The 19,612-nt window shown below is 33.9% G+C and overlaps 1 protein-coding gene across 2 annotated transcripts in view; it reads right to left on the bottom strand.

The window, feature by feature from the left end:
- LOC123240469 (zinc finger MYM-type protein 4) overlaps positions 1-19,612 on the bottom strand; it is an 83,932-nt gene that overhangs the window by 60,099 nt on the left and 4,221 nt on the right. The window contains exons 2-3 of one of the 2 annotated variants that reach the window (XM_044668065.1): positions 17,998-18,062; positions 17,450-17,620 (exon numbers count right to left, since the gene is read on the bottom strand). In XM_044668065.1, the coding sequence (XP_044524000.1) occupies positions 17,450-17,620; positions 17,998-18,062 (236 nt within the window). The remainder of the gene's footprint in view (positions 1-17,449; positions 17,621-17,997; positions 18,063-19,612) is intronic. The other variant, XM_044668064.1, reaches the window with a different exon arrangement.

The following is a 19,612-nucleotide window of genomic DNA, read 5'->3' on the forward strand; positions in this document are numbered from 1 at the left end:
TATTTGAAGTTGGGTGGCTCGGTGGATTGAGAGCCAGACTTAGAGATAGGATTCCAAGGGTTCAAATCTGGCCTCAGACACTTCAGCTGTGTGACCTTGGACAAGTCACTTAACCCCCATTGCCTATCCTTTACCACTCTTCTGCCTTGGAGCCAATACACAGTTTTGACTCCAAGACGGAAGGTAGGGGTTAAAAAAAAAACAAAAACCAACTACATTCCTACCTTACAAAAGATTATATGCTAAAGCTCCTAGAAATTTTCATTAATACGATGTAGATAGGTGGCACAATGGATAAAAACACAGAACTTGGAGTCAGGATGACCCAAGTACAAATCCTGCCTCAGAAATTGAGCCTGACCAAGTCACTTTAACCTCTTTCTGTCTCAGTTTCCTCATATATAAAAATGGAGGATAATAATAGTATCTCCCTACAGGATTGCTCTGAAGATCAAATGAGTAACATATGCAAAGTGCTTTTCAAACTTTTAAATGCTATATAAATGCTAACTGTAATAACATTACCAATTTTTACCAAAATAATAAGTTGTTATTGTAAGAAGAATAGCTAGTACTATTAGAAGAACACTGAATCAGTAGGCAGAAGTCTCAAGTTTCCATACCATCTTACCCCCAAACAGCAGTGTGACCTTGGCCAAAAATCACCTAACTCCAATCTGATTTACAAAATAGAAATGCCATAGCTAGTAACCTGCCACTGTCACAAGATCAACTGCAGAAATCAAATGAGATAATGTAAATGAACACAACATAAACAGATATACAAATGTTAACTATTACCACTTGTCAGTTTCAAATATTTATGACAGAAATATTAGTTTGTTCCTACAAGATCCATTCTCAATAGAAAAATAAGTCAGTTTTGTAGGATTGTGTTGTAGTATACAAAGAAAATAGAGTTGTTCTAGTGACCTTTCCTCCCACCTGCTTAAAACTGGCTTTTGAGTCTTGGCAGGGAGAAATTAGGCATAGGCCAATATCTTACATTAGTCACTAAAATAACATCAAAATGGATACATGATCTAGACATAAAAGGAGATAAACATGAATTAGAAGAACATGGAAAATACTACGTATCAGATTTATGGATAGGAGAGGAATTTATGAGTAAACAAGAAATGGAGAACAATGAAATGTAAAATGGATAATTCTGAGTACATTAAACTGAAAAGTTTTTGTACAAATAAAAAAACGTTGCCAAGATTAGAAGGAAAGCATAAAATTGGGGAGATTTTTTTCAAAGACACTCTTAGATAGAGGTCTCATATTGAGAATATAGAAACAACTTTATCAAATATATGGGAATAAGAGCCATCCTCCAATTGATAAATGGGCAAAAGATATGAACAGACAGTTTTTGGATGAAGAAAAACAAAGCCACCTAACTATCAAAGATGCGCTTTCTCAAACTCCTTTTGCTATATCATTATCCATGTCCCAACCACTCTGTGTGGGTATATCCTAAGGACTCTGTCCTAGGCCCTTTTCTCTAAATTATACAATCTTTTGGAGACCTCATCAGTTTCTCTGAGAATTACCTCTATGCCTACAATCCTAACATGTACATATTAGCTATAACTTGGTTCCAGCTCTAATTCCACATGACCAACCATCTGCAAGAGAACTTCACTTCAAAATCCCATGGGCATCTCAAACTAAACATGGTTAAAAAGAACCTCTCTTCCTAAATTCCCTATTTTTGATGAGTATACCACCACCTATTCAACTAAAGTTCACAAATCTCAGTCATCCTCAACTCTGCAACTCTCCTTCACCCCTCAAACAAAACCTGTTGATCCTAGTCTCATTTATCTGCCTTCTTTTCACCTTTTCATTGTTTACCACCCTAGTTCAAGTCTTCACCACCATACCTCTATCCAAACTACAAATGGCTGCTAAAGTAATATTCCTAATGCACAGGCCTGACTATATAACTCCCTGGGTTCAAGAATCTTTGCCAGTTCTCCATTGCCTCTAGAATAAAATAAATGTACTTATTTAGTTAGCATTTAAACCCCTTCACTATCTGGCTCCAATTTATCATTCTAGTTCAGTGATGGGCAGACTTTTTAAAGAAGGGGCCAAAGGAAAGGAAATGCTCATCTGTCGGTCTGTTTCTAAGGCAACTCTTTTGAAGCTTCATTATATTGTATCCTACTCAGTGTATTCGTCAGATTAGAAATAATGTCACGTGGCCAGATAGAACATTTCAGGGGGCTGCATTTGGCTTGCAGGCAGTACTTTGCCCATCACTGTTCTAGACGATTTTAAATTCCATTTTTCCTTAACCACTCTCTTGTAGTTAACTGGTCCACACAAGACATTCCATCTTCTTCTTTTGTGACTTTTACATGGACTCAGATTTGGTTAATGAAGTAAATGAAATACAGGTGAGGTTTTTGTTGCTTGTCTTATCAGAGGAGGGTATCAGGTTATACATATAATACCATCTCTCTGCCCAGTCCAAAGTCAGTATGCTATTTTCTTGGATATGCTTTTGCCACTCAGCATAAGATGATTTAAAGTTTTCCATATTTCTCTGTAGTCATGATATTTATTATTTCTTATAGTATAATAATATTTCATAACATTCATGAACTGTACCACAATTCATTTAATCATTCCCCAATCAATGGACATCTATTTTGTTTCCAATTGTCCTGCTTCTACACAAAGTGCTGCTATAAATATTTTGTGTCATAAATGGGAACTTTTTTCTTATCAATGAATTCCTTGGACTTTAAACATAGTAGTATCATCTCTGGGTCAAAGGGTATAGATATTGTTGTTTTTTATTTGTGTAATTCCAAATTGGCTGTACTACTTCATGGCCCCACAGAAATTGCACCGGTGTGTCCTTCTTCCCCAAATTCCTCCAATACTGATGTTCCCCATCTTTGATCATCTTTGCCAATTTGCTGAACATGATGTGAAACCTCAGGGCCGTTTTATTATTATTAGTGATTTAGGAGCATTTTTTTTAAGGTTAATAGTGTGCAACTTTTGGGGGGGTAGAGAAAAATTTGTTCATATCCTTTGTTCATCTATTTAATGTATAATGACTTTTCTTTTATGTCATTGTTGTGGTAACAACAATATATACTGTTCCCTGGTTCTGTTTATTTAATTTAATTTCCTATCAATTCATGTAAGTATTCCTATGTGTCCTTGCAGTCTTCATATTTTATGGCATGGTAATTATTCAACTACAGTCACATGTCATTATTTATTTAGCCATTTCTCAATCAACTGACATCTTTGTTTCCAAATCTTTGACCCTATTAAAAGTGCCACTAAAATTATGTTGGTGTGCGCTCTGTTAGAGCCTCTTTTAACTCCTTGGAATATATGCATAGCAGTAGTTTCTCTAGGCCAAGAGATATAATATTTAGTTCACTTTATTAGTATAACTACAAATTCAAAATGGACTAATTCATACCTTTGTTAATATATTCACACATGCTTTTCCACAATCTTTTTATTACTGATTTTTCCTTTTATTTGTCATCTTTAGCAATTTGCCAGATGGGTTATGAAACCTTAGTTGTCCTGACCTCCATTTCTCAAATTATGAGTAATCTGAAGCATTCACTAACAATTTGTAATTATTCTAAGAAATGTTTACTCCTATCCTTTGACCACCTTACCTACCCTAGAAAACAGTCCACTGATATTCTAGATATCAAGCTTTCACCCACCCTCAAATTTCTTCAACTAAACATTTTTCCATTTTTTGTGATTTTCTCTATCTCATTTTGGTTAAGAATTACTATGGGAGGGGGCAGCTGGGTAGCTCAGTGGATTGAGAGCCAGGCCTAGAGATGGGAGGTCCTAGGTTCAAATCTGACCTCAGACACTTCCCAACCATGTGACCCTGGGCAAGTCACTTGACCCCCATTGCTTCTGCCTGGGAGCCAATACTCAGTATTGACTCCAAGACGGAAGATAAGGGTTTAAAAAAATAAAGAATTACTAAGGGAAAATACAAAAGAAATTACACATGACAAATTCATTGTATTAAGCAAAGATCTTATCATAATGTCACCCCAAGCTGGTTTGACTGGCCCACTTTAACTTACCCCACAATCATTGAATGGACATGCTGCTAAAGCATAAATTTCAATATGCTCTCTATAAACAGAACTAAGAAGGAAGCTGAAGTCAAATATAAAGAGAATTCATAGGTAGCACTTGGAGAATCAAACTGGAATTGGTTTGATGATATGTTCAAAAGGAATAAAGTTTCCAGGGATATTTGTCATCCCATATTACAGTACAGACAAAAGATTTGCAGAATGACCATACCCTGAAAATAATTACAGCTTACACATCAACTACTTTCTGCAGAGGTAAAGAAATTATATTAAGAACTCACTAAGGCCCTCCAAATCAAATCATATACTTTGAGTAATGCAAAAGCAGGAATAAGAAAGGACATGGTGAAATTCATCAGAAAATATATGGTTTAAGAACAATGAAAGAGATTAGATATAAACTTGTCTCATATCATAAACTCTTCTGCAAAAGAATGGGTAGGGTGTTTGATAGGACAAAGACCAAATAAAGTCATAATTTAACAAGAAAAAAATACTGATGTGGAAAGTCAGGTCCTAAATGATTAACTTCTGTACCTAAAATGCACAAGGCATGATGATAGGCATTGAGACAAAGATAAAAAAGAGTATATATACTTGTGGCTCAAGGAATTTTATTTCTACTGCAGAGATAAAACATGTTCACGAACAAATTCAGGGAATTTTCAAGAGGAACAAAGAGCGAAAAACTGGGGAAATCGAGAAAGAAAGCCCTTTAGCAGGGAGTGCCACCAGAAATATACCATTTGAGCAAAAGAGATGGAATTTTTTTCTGGGAAATCTTAGGAGGTCAATTTGACAGAAACTAAGATTACAAAGAGAATATTATAAAATAAGCCAAGAGAGACACTGTATAGAATTTTAAATACCAGACTTATTAATTTGTATTTTATCCTAGAGATAAGTTTGAAGTATGGGGTTAACATGGTTTGATTCATATTTCAGAAATACTATTTTGTCATTCAAGAGGGAAATGGGTTGGGCTGATAACACAAGAAATGCAAAAGATCATTAAAAATATTAACTCAAAAAGGAATCAACCAGTAAAGACATATTAAAAAAAAAAACAGTATGGCTAGTCTCATTTAAAAAAAATATTAAAAGAATAGATTATGCACTTGTAAAGGGAAACCAATAAAATAAGAACAGGCATGCTTTTGCAAATTATTTTCTATAGCAGACTATAACTTCATAATCATACATTTGACAGGGATATACAGAATATAAAAACTCAATGTAATCAATAACTATCCATTATAACAAAGCATTTGACCCAGAAAAGCAAAATACATCAAAAGCTTCTCTTATAATAAGGTTTCTCCCACTTTCTGCAAATTTTAAGCACTGCCAGCATAGCATGTCTGAATGTTCTGTCTAATGCTCTAAAAAGCATCAACAATTCACAGAAGTTAGGAAAATATCAGGTTCTCATTTAGGTTGTGCTTTGAAATTAAAAGTCTAGTACTTAACTAGAATGATGAAGAATGGTTGAAATGGTCATCTGAAATAAATGACAATCACAAATTAGAAAAATTTGTTGTGAATCTTAGAAGTGGATTAAGTGAGTAAGAATAAATCAGTCCCAAATTTGATGGTCAATATTAAGATCTAGAAAAGATAATCTACCACTCCATGAGTTTAAAGTTATTGTGTTCGTGAACTCCAAAACTCCTTTATCTGATCATAATCTTTTATGATTCCATCATTTCATATGTCTTAGGACTCTTAACACTGTCCTTCAATCTTCAATATGACTTCTATTTCCTCTATATCTCAGTTCTTTCCCAGGTCATCATTCTTGTAGTAGCTATACTCTACTTCCTTACCTGTACCAACATCTTAGTGAACCAGTTCAAAGGAATACTATCCTTTCCTCTTAAATTCCTTCTTCATTCCATCACTAACTGCATCTTGCCAAATGCTAACCCTAGATTACTCCCACTTATCCACCTCCTTAGCTCCTAATCACATACTGCTGCTGCTGAATGGAGATAAGGAAAATAGCACCCCCACCATGAAGCAATAATTCTATACCTAATTAACTTGCTATTGAATTCTACACTGTCTATTCCCCATTCTTCTCATGTAAGTATTCAAGTCTTCCACAGTATACCCTCACTCTCTCTACAAGATCTTAACACACTTCACTGAAAACATGAAGACCATTCCCCCCACCTCAATTCACATTACTCATACATATTCCCCACAATAGCTTCTCCTTTCCTCCTATAATGAAAAGATGGTCCTCTCTGGCAAGGATTATCTCTATATGTATATATATATATAGACATATATGTGTGTGTGTGTGTGTTGTGTGTGTGTGTATACACACATACATACATACAACTTTGATCCCATTCCTCCCTGTGTTTCTCTAGCAGACTGCCTATCATCCCTAATCTTCAGTCTCTATCAAACATATCTCAACCTATACCCAATCTTTAAGGGGGAGGGGACCTCCTCTCTGGATTCTCTCTCCCTCCCCTCCTAAAATGAGGAAGGGTCAAGTTCCTAAAAGTTACTTGAATATTTGATCTACAGCAAACAGTCCATTTTGGTTGGAATTTTACTTTAAAACTTTTCATCTAAACTGACTTTCAAATGAGAAGAAAGAGATTAAGAGCTGTTCTTCACCTTATTCACTTATTCATGTCATTCCATTAGCAATCACCTCAAAATTGTCTTGTACTTTTGGGGCATAAGATTTAGAGAAGATGGGGCCTGATTCTAATGAGCACACCAACCTCCTTCCAGTCACCCAGTTTTGAAACCTCAGGGTTATCCTCAACTAACCACTACACACATCCAATCAGTTGCTTGGTTTTGTTTTCTACCTCCATAACTTCTCTTTCATTTATTTCTTTCTCAAGATCAGCCTTATTCAGACCTTCCATGACCTCTTGCCTGATCAAATGTAACAGCCTCCTAACTGGCTGACCAAGCTCAGCTATCCCCACTTCCAAACCACTAGTTATTCTCCTAAAACATCAGTCTGATTAACTCATTGCTCTACTCAGTAAAGTCTAATGGATCCCTTTTGCCTCTTGGATCAACTATAAACCCTTAGGTTTCATTTTTAAAGTCCTCTAAAATCTAACTTTCCCAGCTTGATGACACAGACCTTTCACACAGATTAAAGTCAAATCTAACTTATTTTCTAACCATCTTTGATCCATGGGACCCTATCTTCTCTGAACCTTTGTAATGGCTATCTCCCATACCTAAAAGACACTTCGCTGTACTTCTGACACTCAGAATCCATAGTTCCTAAAACATAGTTCAAATACCACCTTCAAAATGAAGCCTTTCTTTTAGGGTCTTCCCCTAAATTCTCATAGGTATGTATTTGTATATTTCTATATACATGCACATGAGCTTCCTCTAACAAGATTAGCCAGGCAGCTTAATAAAGATTAATGGACTCAAAGTTTGGGCAACTCAAGTTTAAATCTTGATTTAAATTGAGCTGATTAAAAAAGCCTTTAAAAATGAGCTTGATCTATTCAATTTAGAGATATGGAAGCTGAGTTGCAAAGAGGGTCCTTGCTTAATGGTCACAGAAGCAGTCAAAGGTTTAATAGAAAATTGTAATATCACCTGCTACAATCCTGATCAAGTAATTACTATACTCAGCACTGCTGGGGGCAGTACCATGTTTTATTTGCTAAAATACATTATTTTTATCAACAGCTTTCTTTATATCACCTCTATTTCCTATAGAATCTTTACTCCCTTCCTAGAAAACCATACCCTATAATAAGAAAGAGAAAAAGGGGAAGAAAAAAAAAAAACTAGAAACCAATAAGTAAACCAAAAAGAGCCTGGAGTTATTATGCAATACTGCATGTCCATGGGCCCCACCTTCTACAAAGAAGCAGGGAAGTATCTTCTCATCTAATACTTGGGCCAAGCTCAGACATTCTAATTTCCCAGCATCCAGTTTCAATTATTACTAGTGGTTTTTCCTTTCATTTACACTGCTGTAGTTATTGCGAATATTGTTCTCCTGGTCCTATTACTTGTTCTCTATACTCACTGTCTCAATCATTCTTTACAGCATAATCATATTCCATTACATTCATGTACGACTATTAGTTTAGCCTTTCCCCCATCACTAGACAACAACAGCAACAATCCAACAGTTGGATCTCTATGTCTGACTAATATGGCAAAGTGAGGGTAGAAACACAGTATGGCCAAGAAAACACTTACTGGCTCTGGAGGTTAGAGGATCTGAGTTTGAATTCTACCTAGGACACCTATTACCTGTGTAGAATTTCAGAGTTGAAAGTACCTTAAAAATCATCTACTTGGAGAACACAAAATAAATCCACATAAATCATAAGCATTTCTATTTACTACCAACAAAGTCCAACAGCAAAAGATAGAAATAGAAATTCCATTAAAAATAACCCCAGGTAATATAAAATACATGGATAATATAAAATACCAAAAGAAACCAAGCAACTATAGAAGACAATTACAAAACACTTTTCACACAAATAAAATCAGACCTAAACAAATAGAAAAACATTAATTGCTCATACATAGATCAAGCCGACATAATAAAAAGGAAAATCCCACCCAATTTAATTTACCTCTTCAGCTCCATGGCAATCAAACTACTCAAAATTCTTTCATAGAGCCAGAAAAAATAACAAAATTCATCTTGAAGAACAAAAGGCCAAGAATATCAAAGAAATTAGTGATAAAAAAAATGAAGGAAGGAGGCCTAGCCATACCAGATCTCAAACTCTAAAGTAGTAACCATCAGAACAGTCTGGTACTGGCTAAAAAATAGAATAGGAGATCAATGGAATAGATTAGGTAGACAACACAGCAATTATCACCCATAGTAATCTCATGTTTAATAAACTCAAAGACCTAAGTTTTAAGGGGAAGAACTCACTATTTGACAAAAACTGCTGGGAAAAGTGGAAAACAGTAGGGCAGAAACTAGACATAGACCAACATCTTACATCTTACACCATAAACCAAGATAAAGTCAAAGTGGATACCTGTGATCTAGAAATATCACAAAGTGATCTAGAAATAAAGGGTGAGACAAAAACAAATTAGAGGGAATGTGGAAAAGTTCACATGCCAGATTTATGTAGAAAGGAAGAAATTATGACTAAATAAGACATGGAGAATATTACAAATAGTGAAATGGATAATCTTGATTACATTAAGTTAAAAAGTTTCTGTACAAACATAACCAATGTGATAAAAATTAAAAGGAAAATAAATTGCAAGAAAAAAATTATATCCAATGTCTGTGACAAAGGCCTCATTTCTCAAACATATAAAGAACTGAGTCAAGTCATAAGAAAACAAAGCATTCCCCAATGGACAAATGATTAAAGGATATGAACAGGCAGTTCTCAGAGGGAAAAAAGCTAAACTATTTATCGCCATATGAAAATGTGCTTCAAATCACTATTGATTAGAGAAATGCAAATTACAATAATTCTGAGATACTAACTCACAACTATTAGATTGGTCAAAATATGACAAAAAAAGAAAAAGATAAATATTGGAGGGGATGTGAGAAAAATGAGACACTAAGGCAATTTTGGTAGAACTGTGAACTTATTTTAACCATTCTGGAAAGCAATATGGAACATGCCTAAAGGCTATAAAACTGTCAATACTCTTTCATCCATCAATACACAACTGGGTCTATATCCCAAAGAGATCAGAAATAAGAGAAAAGGACCTACCTGTACAAAAATGCTTTTAATAGCTCTTTTTGTAGTGCCAAAGAATTGAAAACTAAGAGGATGCTCCTTAATTAAGGAATGGCTTAACAAGTTATGGTATGTGCTTGTAATAGAATAGTACTGTACCATAAGAAATGACAAACAGGATGAGTTCAGAAAAACCTGGAAAGACTTGTATGAAGTGATGCAAACTGAAGTGATCAGAACCAGGAGGGCAATGTATATATAGTAACAGAAATATTACATGATGATCAACTGTGAAAAGATAACCTATTATAAGCAAAGCAAGTTTCCAAGATAACCACAAGAGACTCATGATGAAAAATGCTATCCATAGCCAAAGAAGGAACTATTAGAGTCTGATTGCAGTTCAAAGCATGCCATCTTCCACTTTATTTCCTTTGGGAGTTTTTATTATTATTATTATTATTATTATTACACATTGTGCATGTAATATGTGCCAAGGGGTCCTGAATCAAAATGTGAGAAACCAAATGTCAAAATTTGTTACTATGTGTAATTGAAAAAAGGAAAAAAAATTAACTAGTTGAAGCTCCATATCTGCATATAAATAAAACTGAGGCCTAGAGAGGTAAAATGGTTTGTTAAAGGACAAAGCCATTAAGTGGCAGAGACAAGAATAACACCAAGACTCGACTGTAATTCAGTGTTCTTTGTAATAAATAACTCTGTTCCTTAAGTTTTTTCTCTGTAACTAGATTCTAATTCTGTGAGAGCAATGAACACCATTCACCTTTTACCTTTTATTTTAAAATATATCTTTATTTACATATTTGTTTTTACATTATCTACATGTTCCCCTATATTCCTCTCTGCCAGTCTAATCCAAGAAACTTATTACAAAGAATTTTTTTAAAAGAGGAAAAAAAAAGACCCAGGACAATCCAGAGGAACTTATAAGAAAGAATGCTATCCACATCCAGAGAAAGAATTGTTGAAACGGAAATGCATTAGAAAAATATGTGATTGATCACTTAGTGCGCAATAGGGATATGATTGGGGTTCTGATGTTAAAGGATCACTCTACTGCAGATATGAATAACATGGAAATAGATTTTGAACAATGATACATATATAATCCAGTGGAACTGCTTGTCAGCTTAGGGTGGGGGGAGGAAAAGGGGGGTATTATGAATCATGTAATCATGGGAAAAAGACCCAATAAATAAATAGATAAATAAATGAATGAATGAACAGATAAACAAACAAATAAATGTTAAAATGTTTTTAAAAATATATAAAAAAAGAAAAGATTACCAAAATGTCCAAAAAAAAAAAAGGGGGGGGGTAATAGGTTTAGGGATCTTTCAAACATCATTATTAGTATTATTAAGAGTAACAAGATAGTGCTTAACAGTCTACAAAATTCTTTTCTCACAATTCTGTGAGGAATCACAAGTTAACTGTTTAACATAACCATCGGTACAGCCTCCTCACACTATTTCATTTTTTGTTAGTTTATAACAGTATGTTTATTCTGAAATCTTTTCCAAAAAAACTTAGACTGGTTTATATAAAGATGTCAAGACACCCATTTTACAAATGAGATAGTTGGGTCTCAAATAGATCAAAAAAATTCTCCATAGTCATGCAAAACATCACAGTCAGAACTTTCAGGTATTCTGGCTCTACAGATTCATTGTTGTTGTTTTTTCATTATACTCCCAAACAACTTCTTTGTAAACTACTACATAAACTACTATAGTGGATTGCTCCTAGAAAGTACTTAAGAATGTTACTCCTTGGGAGCAAGCTGGATGGCTCAGTGGATTGAAAGCCAAGATGGGAGGTCCTATATTTGAATCTGGCCTCAGATATTTCCTAGATATGTGTCCCTGGGCAAGACATTTAATCTACATTGCTCAGCCCTTACAATAACTTAGGCCTTGGAACCAATACACAGTATTGATTCTAAGATGGAAGGTAAAGGTTTTTTAAAAAATTCATATATTTATTCATTCATTCATTAACCCATCTATTTATTTATTCAGCTATCTGGTCATTTAGTTAGTTAGTTGTTAGTTCATTCATTCATTCATTCATTCATTCATTCATTCATTCACTCATTCATTCATTCACTCATTTATTGCTCCTTGCCTTTGTGTCTTAAATAAGGACTTCTTTCCTGGGGCCCACAGTCTACAAATTTTACAGAAAGCACAAAAAATATATCTAAATACTTACAATAGGATAAAACTTCACCATGATTATCATAACATCAATTGTATTTTTACCACTAACTTTTGAACCTGTTATTAACTAAGCTGAAGACAATCAACTTCTTGCAAAAAAAAGCTTTTTACAAGAGTTCTGCATTGTTTCCCTTTCATCTATAAAATTAGAGGGTGACATGAGTAATAAATTTGAAACTATTCAACAAAAGTCCTTAAGTTGTTTGTAACTTTTAAATAATAGCTAATTCCATTACTGACCCCAAGGGAATCCAAAGTCAGAAGAAAAAATCTAATAATATATATACTAAAATATTCACAGCAACACTCTTTTGTAGTAGCAAAAAACGGGAATCAAAATGGGTACTTATCAACTAGAGAAAAGCTAGAAAAAAACTGGTGAAATAAGTAGGATGAAGAGTAATATATTATATGACTATAAATTTATAAATGAAAAGATTACTAAAAGACTAAAAGAAACTTGAAATCTTTAAATGATGGAAAAACCAAGAAGAGATTAAAAAAAAAGTTCTCTTAATGTAGGAACCGGATATCTACTAGAGAAAAATATTGTATACATTGTAAGACTTGGTTTCTGCATTAGATGTTTTTACTTCCTTGCTTTTTTCATGGTCACCATGTAACACTGAATGGAGGTTAAGTAGGAAGACAAAAAGGAGTAATAAAATATAAGATAAAATGAAAGGGGTAGGTAGGTGGCACAATTGATAGAGCCAGGTCTAGAGACAGAAGGTCCTAGATTGAAATCTGACCTCATATACATATTAGCTGTGGGACCCTGGGCATGTTACTTAATTACAATTGCCTAGCCTTTATTGCTCTTCTGCCTTGGAACTGATACTTGGGGTTGATTCTAAAACAAAAGAGTCTAATAAATAAATAAAAAAAGTTATGTTTAAATCTTACATAAGTTACCATAGTGACTAGATACCTGAGGAGAACAGTATATTTTTCCATTTGATAATAGAAATAAATTTTTACCATTTTAGAGTCTATGATTATAGATCTCATTTTAATTAAATATAACATTCAATTTAAAAAGTTAAGGGGTATATACAGTGATACAAATTACAATATTTTGTAGAAATCATCCTCTGACACAATATTCCAAACTACAGGAAAATTTTACATTAAATAAAGATATTCCACGTGTATTGCTTCTAAAGCAGGGAAGTGGAAATAATATGTACATGAGTTAAAATTTAACAGAAGTTTAGAACTGAATTGTTATATCTTGTCTTAAATACTGATAAATAAAAGAATTTAGTCAAGAATAATTTACTTGGATTAGAAAAGAAGTACAAATTGCTATTTCTTTTCTCTCCTTTTTTTCTAATAAGTTTAAAGATTAATTGCCATTTTATTGACCAAGAGCTCTTTATTGACTAAAATCTCAGCTTTGAAACAAGAAAACAAGAAATAAAATCCAGTTTTTCTCCTTTTTCCAGACAAGGAATGGACAAAGGCTCTTTACAACTTCTGAGTAATACTCAGGCCCTAACCTTTCCTTCCACAATCTCCTGTTAGAAGCTCTGGGAACAGCATTCTATTAACTGAAAGATCCCTTTCAGAGGGGGTATAGCTTAGGTCTAATATTTTTATTAGTAAATGTTGGAGCATTGGCTAAGACCAGACCAAAAGAGTATTACTCTTTGACTGTTACTTGGCTAAAGATGAGAAAATTTTAAAAAAGAAATAGAACAATGGCCCAAGTGAATTATACCTGCAAGTGCTGAGAAAGGTGGTGGAGATGAATGCTGAGTCAAGGCCACTGATCTCTAAAAGAACACAGGGAATGGGAGAAGTGCCATGAGATAGAAGAGTAAGCACAGTTCTTCTTTTCAAAAAATTGAAGGCAGAAAATAATCAGGCCAGTGGACATCACTTTTATTCCTAGCAAAACTCTTGAATGCTTTATTAAAGGGATAATAAGTGAAAATGTAGAAAAGGAGTGATCATAAAAAGTCATGCCAAACTAACCTTTAAATCTTTTTTTTTTTTGACAAGACCATAAAACTGATATGTCAGGGAATGCTGTAGATGCAGTTTACTGAATTTGATCAATTTTCTAATATTCTTATTTCTTGTGGAAAACATGGAGAAATATGGTTAAGATGACTACACAATTAGTTGACTATGAAACGAACTGAATAATGTGATTAATGGTTTGATGTCAACTTGCAAGCAAGTTTCCAACAGGGTATCCCAGCACTCTGTATTTGTCATGGCTCTATTTAACATTTTTATTTAAAAAAAAAAAAAGGAGTGAGGGGAGAGAAAAGAGAAGTAAAGATAAATTAAGAGCCCACTACATAGTGCCAGGCAAAATACCAAATGCTTTACAAATACCTCATTTGATCCTCACAACAACAACACTGCCAGGTATATACTATAATTACTCCCATTTTACAACTGAAGAAACTGAAGCAAACAGAGGTTAAATGAACTCCTGAGGATCACAAAACTATTAGGTGTCTGAGTTTGGATGAATGATAATAATAATAAAAATAATAGCTAACATTTATATAACACCTACTGTGTGCCAAGCACTGTGCTAAGAGCCTTACAATTATTATCTCATTAGATCTTCACAATAACCCTGCGAGATAGATGCTATTATTATTCTCATTTTACAAATGAGGAAACTGAGGCAAAGACTCAAGTGACTTATAAATATTATCTTTGTTCTAGCAGGTAGATCATCAAATAACCATCATTTCACAATATGCCTATTTTCATAATGCATTAATTTAATTCTGTTATTCTTCCAATAAATTCATGCCCTGATAATTTAAAGTAGCTCAAGGTAATCCTGACATCTCAAACTAATTGGGAGGCATCCAAGAGACACAAGTTCAAATATGAAGAAACATTAACTTGAAAAGAAATCAAAGGAAAGACTAAAGTAATACATTCCAAAAAGCTAAGGAATTCAAGTTGAAATCTAAAATACTATATCTTTCAAAGTCAAACCTAACCATCAAATGAAGAAAGCTGTTTAAACAAAATGTATTTGAGAAGTTTCTGAAAGAAATCTCAAATATAAGCAGAGTATTTTACTTATGGGCATTGCCTACAAGAAAGAAAGTTTAATAAGTATAATTATCAAACAAAAGAAGGAATGAAATCAATGCTCTCTGATAATTTATAGATTATTGTTTTTAAAATTTGAATAAAAGAAGAGAACAAAGAGCAATCAACGACAAAAGTTCTAAAGATTTGAAGAGAACTCCAACAATCAAAAGAAGATAAAAAGCTAGTTATATTATATGCCTATAAAAACCTAAATATGAATCAATTTCTTTTCTTGAAAGGAGCAACTTTATTCCCTGGGCCACAATATCTTCATGTTGTCCTGATGGCTTGTGGAGATTATTCTGTCTGGACTTTTTGTTAAAAGGGAACTCTCTGGGTAGTTGGTAGAGGAGGGAGGAGCTTTGTGTTAAGAAATGAATGATGAAAAAACAAGATATCAAGAAAACTTTTAAAGAGAAAAATATTTCAAAATTATGTTTCAGTGTCCTTTTTTCAGTCTTGCCTCCATAGAAAGAATAAGGTCAGTGGTATATGTTCAGAAAAAAAACAACCATGTGTCTGCATGTGTGTATAGACACATGCAGGTAGGTATGCATACACACATGTATATTGGTTATTAGAAGAACACAAAATCTAACAGCAGGAAGAATAAATCACTTTAAGAATAGGCTCAACAACAATCTCTAATCTGTGCATCAGTTTAGATGAAATGAAAAGTCTTAATCCAACAATTATGCTCCTACCATGTGTATAATACTAGGCAGTTAAGATACAAAAACAAAATGGAAGAAGAGAAGAAACTGCAGCCTTTATAATCAATTTGGAAGGATGAAATACTACAAAAATTAGATCGAAAAAGATTCTATGAAGAAATTCACAAAATTCTCCAAACTAAGTCAATATGCACATTTGATTCTTAGCAAGAAATCAACATTATAAACAGATATAGTATAAGTAAAAATAATAATAAAAATAAGAAACTAAAGCCAAAAGTTTTGCATATCATAAAGAACCTCAGACCCATAATGGCTATGTGACCCATAGCAAGTCATTTAACCTCTAAGGGCCAGAGGCAACTACGAAGACTGCATTTGTAGATTTGGGATAGAATGTCAATATCTTACTAGGAGTTCCTTCCATTTACTGTACTTATTTTATTTACTTATTTTTAAAGAAAGAACAGGTAGAGGGCAGCTAGGTGGCTTTAAAGCCAGGCCTGGAGATGAAAGGTACTGGGTTCAAATTTGACCTCAAACAACTTCCTAGCTGTGTGATCCTAGGCAAGTCACTTAACCTCATTTGCCTGATCCTTGTCTTTCTATCTTAAGTTGTTACTAAGACAGAAGGTAAGGGTATTTAAAAAAAAAAAAGAGGATATACTTGATCAGAAATGGACTATTCATGCAATGAGAATGAGATCAAATGCTATGACATATATAAACACTCTGTAAACTTTAAATTGTATCAACACTAGCTTTCATCAGTGCTATTATTTTTTAAACCTTTACCTTCGATCTTAGAATCAACACTAGGTATTTGTTCCAAGGCAGAAAAGCAGTAAGGCCTAGGCAAAGGAGGTTATGTGACTGCCCCCAGAGTAACCTAGCTAGGAAGTATATGAAGTCACATTTGAACCCAGGATCTCCTGTCTCTAGGCCAGGCCTTAAATCCACTAAGCCAATCTGGTGCCCTTGAGATTTTCTAAGACTCAATGCAGAATTCTGATTAGCTACGTATTTGTTAATTAATAAAGCCTGATATACTCAACAAAGCAGCAGAAAAAATACAACTCAATAGTATTACTCTAAAAAAGAAAGAAGCCAGGGAATGAAGGGAAAAAAGAACACAAATGGCTGGGGGGGGGGGGGGGAAGAGGGGGAACTGAAAAGGAAGGAAAAAAACCACATAGACATAGTATCTTCTTTCTGCAGAGAAACCTGAGAGCTATAACCACCTGTGTTTTTTGCTAATTTACCAACATATGAATAATGTGCTTACACATCTAGAGGCAGCTAGTGGCAAAGTAGAAATAACATTATTTAAATATGGCCTCAAGATACTTAACTAGCTATATGACCCTCAGTTAGCCTCTCAGGGCCTCAATTTCCTTAACTGTAAAATGATGATAATAATAGCACCAATCTCCTAAGGTAGTTGTGAGAATCAAATGAGATAAAATTTGCAAATGGCTTAGCAGAGTGCCAAGAACTTATTACTTTCTTTCCCTTCCCATCCCTCCTACCACTTCAATGAGAGAAAGAGGTGTTTAAGTCATTTCAAACCTGACACCAAAAACTATCTCATTGAATCTATTTATTTTGTGTAATAAAAATCATATGAGAAATAAAGAAGAAATGCTTACTTGAGCAGAGTCGGGCTCATCTTTAATTTTGTCTAAAAGTCCTGGCTGTGGGGCCATTGCTTTGTCATATTCATCATCCAAAGGTTCTTCTTTAATTCTAATATTTGGTGCAAAGGAATTCCCCAGTTCTGGACCAATGGATTCTTTACTGGGGAATGGATAGCTTGATTCCTAAAACATAATGTAAAGCATTAATGAGTATTTACATTTAGGTATGAAGTTTCTATAATTTTCTCACCCAAAGCAAAACTCATTAGGAATAAAGAACTAACTCTATGGCTACTTAGGAAGTTCCCTACACCTAAGAGTAATGGTGCCATGTAACTGAATACAAATAAAATAAAAATAAAGCAGCTATGAGCACAGGTTTCTTAGAACCTCTCTTAAGGTATTTTTAGCCAAACAAACAGGCAAACAAATAAAAGAAATCAGCACTTGATCTGACAAGCTAAATCAATTATTTTGTTAGGAAGAGATGTGAATACAGCAACCTTTTGACAAGAGTTATGTCACATTGATAGCTATCTGTATACACATTGAAAACTTACCCTGAAGTTTGTTTCTGGGGTTTGTGGTAATTGGGTATGTAATGTTTCCTCAACTTGATTAGCTACTGGAAAAAACAAATGTGTATATAAATATAATTCTTGTAAGAAGCGATTTGGAAGGGTAACAATTATTCATTAGCTCCCCTTTTCAGCAAGATGTTCAAGCTGAAGCAGGTCTCCAAAAACCCCAAAAATAAGTTGAATCAAGGCCCTTTACCAGCTCGTAACTTTTAAAACATCTCCCACTACTTCCCCAATACCCCCTCTACTCAAATCAAAATGCTTGCCTTACTATTCTTTGAATATTCATTACACTTTCCCACCTCTATTGTTGCTTTTGATTCAACCATTTGCCCCATCCAACAGAAAGAACACTTTTACACCTATTTAAACCTATTTTTTTGAAAGAGAAACTCTACTATTGCTACCTTAAACAGCTAGTCTTGAATGATTTAATCTTATCTTTACTGTTTAATAGATAAGATTCGGTTTTTCTACCTCCCAGAGCAGTGATAGGCAAACTACTGCCTACAGGCCAGATGCCACCCGGGAAATGTTTTATGACATTATTCCTAATCAGTCGAATACAATGAGAGGGAAACAATACAATGAAACTTCAAAAGAGTTCCTTTAGAAACAGACTGACAGATGAGCATTTCCTTTCCTTTGGCCTCCTCTTTAAAAAGTTTGCCCATCACTGTCCTAGAGCATATAGCAAATTGCCTTAAACACAGTAGGTTCTCAATAAATGTTCAATAAAATTTCCCAATTCTATAGTTCCTTGACACCTGAGAATGTTTCTCTAACTATCTCTTTCTTTGTATCCCTACTGCCAATTAGTTCCTAAAATACATCAAGCACTTAATATTTGTTAACTAATTCCTTAGATTTACTCTAATAAGATACTGCCTTAGTAATACAATCTTGTGACATTCCTTGTGACAAAAGCACGGGGGAATTTTCTTTGTCTTTCAATGTATTTTAATTTCTTACAAAATTTCTTTATTTCCCCCTTTTCCTTCCAGCACTCTCCTATCATGAAAATCTTCTTTATTCACTAATCCTGAATTTTAAAATTTCAACATCAAAAATAAAGCCCTAATGAATTTAACCAAATTTAATATGATTATGAAAAATACCTATAACTCCCTCCCCACTCCCCTGCTTAGTAACTACATTTGCTTATCTATTAATTAAGGCATTTCTGGCAAGATTTCTATTTAATACACTTTGTAAACCATTCTTTTATATGTATTTTAAAAATAAACATACTTTAAAATATGAACTCAGACTTTTTACTTCCAGTTCATCTGAATTAGTGAGATCTAACTGTACTTGACCATACTAGCTGCCAACTGTCTAAGTAAAACCTCACTCATTTTTGTCATCTCTTTTAGAAGAGAAGCTTTCTGAGGCCTAGAATCACATTTTTTCAATGTGTTCAATTAAAGTACCCATATATAATGTATGTCTTATAGATGTTATTAAATACAGATCATCCTCAGACCTTTCATATTCCTGGATGCTGCTCCACAGATGCTATCCAGTTTCAATAATTTCCTGGATATCAAAGTCCTGTTAAAATATCATTACTAGAGATGAATATTGGAAAAAG

This window comes from Gracilinanus agilis, chromosome 3 (assembly GCF_016433145.1).
Source record: "Gracilinanus agilis isolate LMUSP501 chromosome 3, AgileGrace, whole genome shotgun sequence".
Lineage (NCBI taxonomy): Eukaryota > Metazoa > Chordata > Mammalia > Didelphimorphia > Didelphidae > Gracilinanus > Gracilinanus agilis.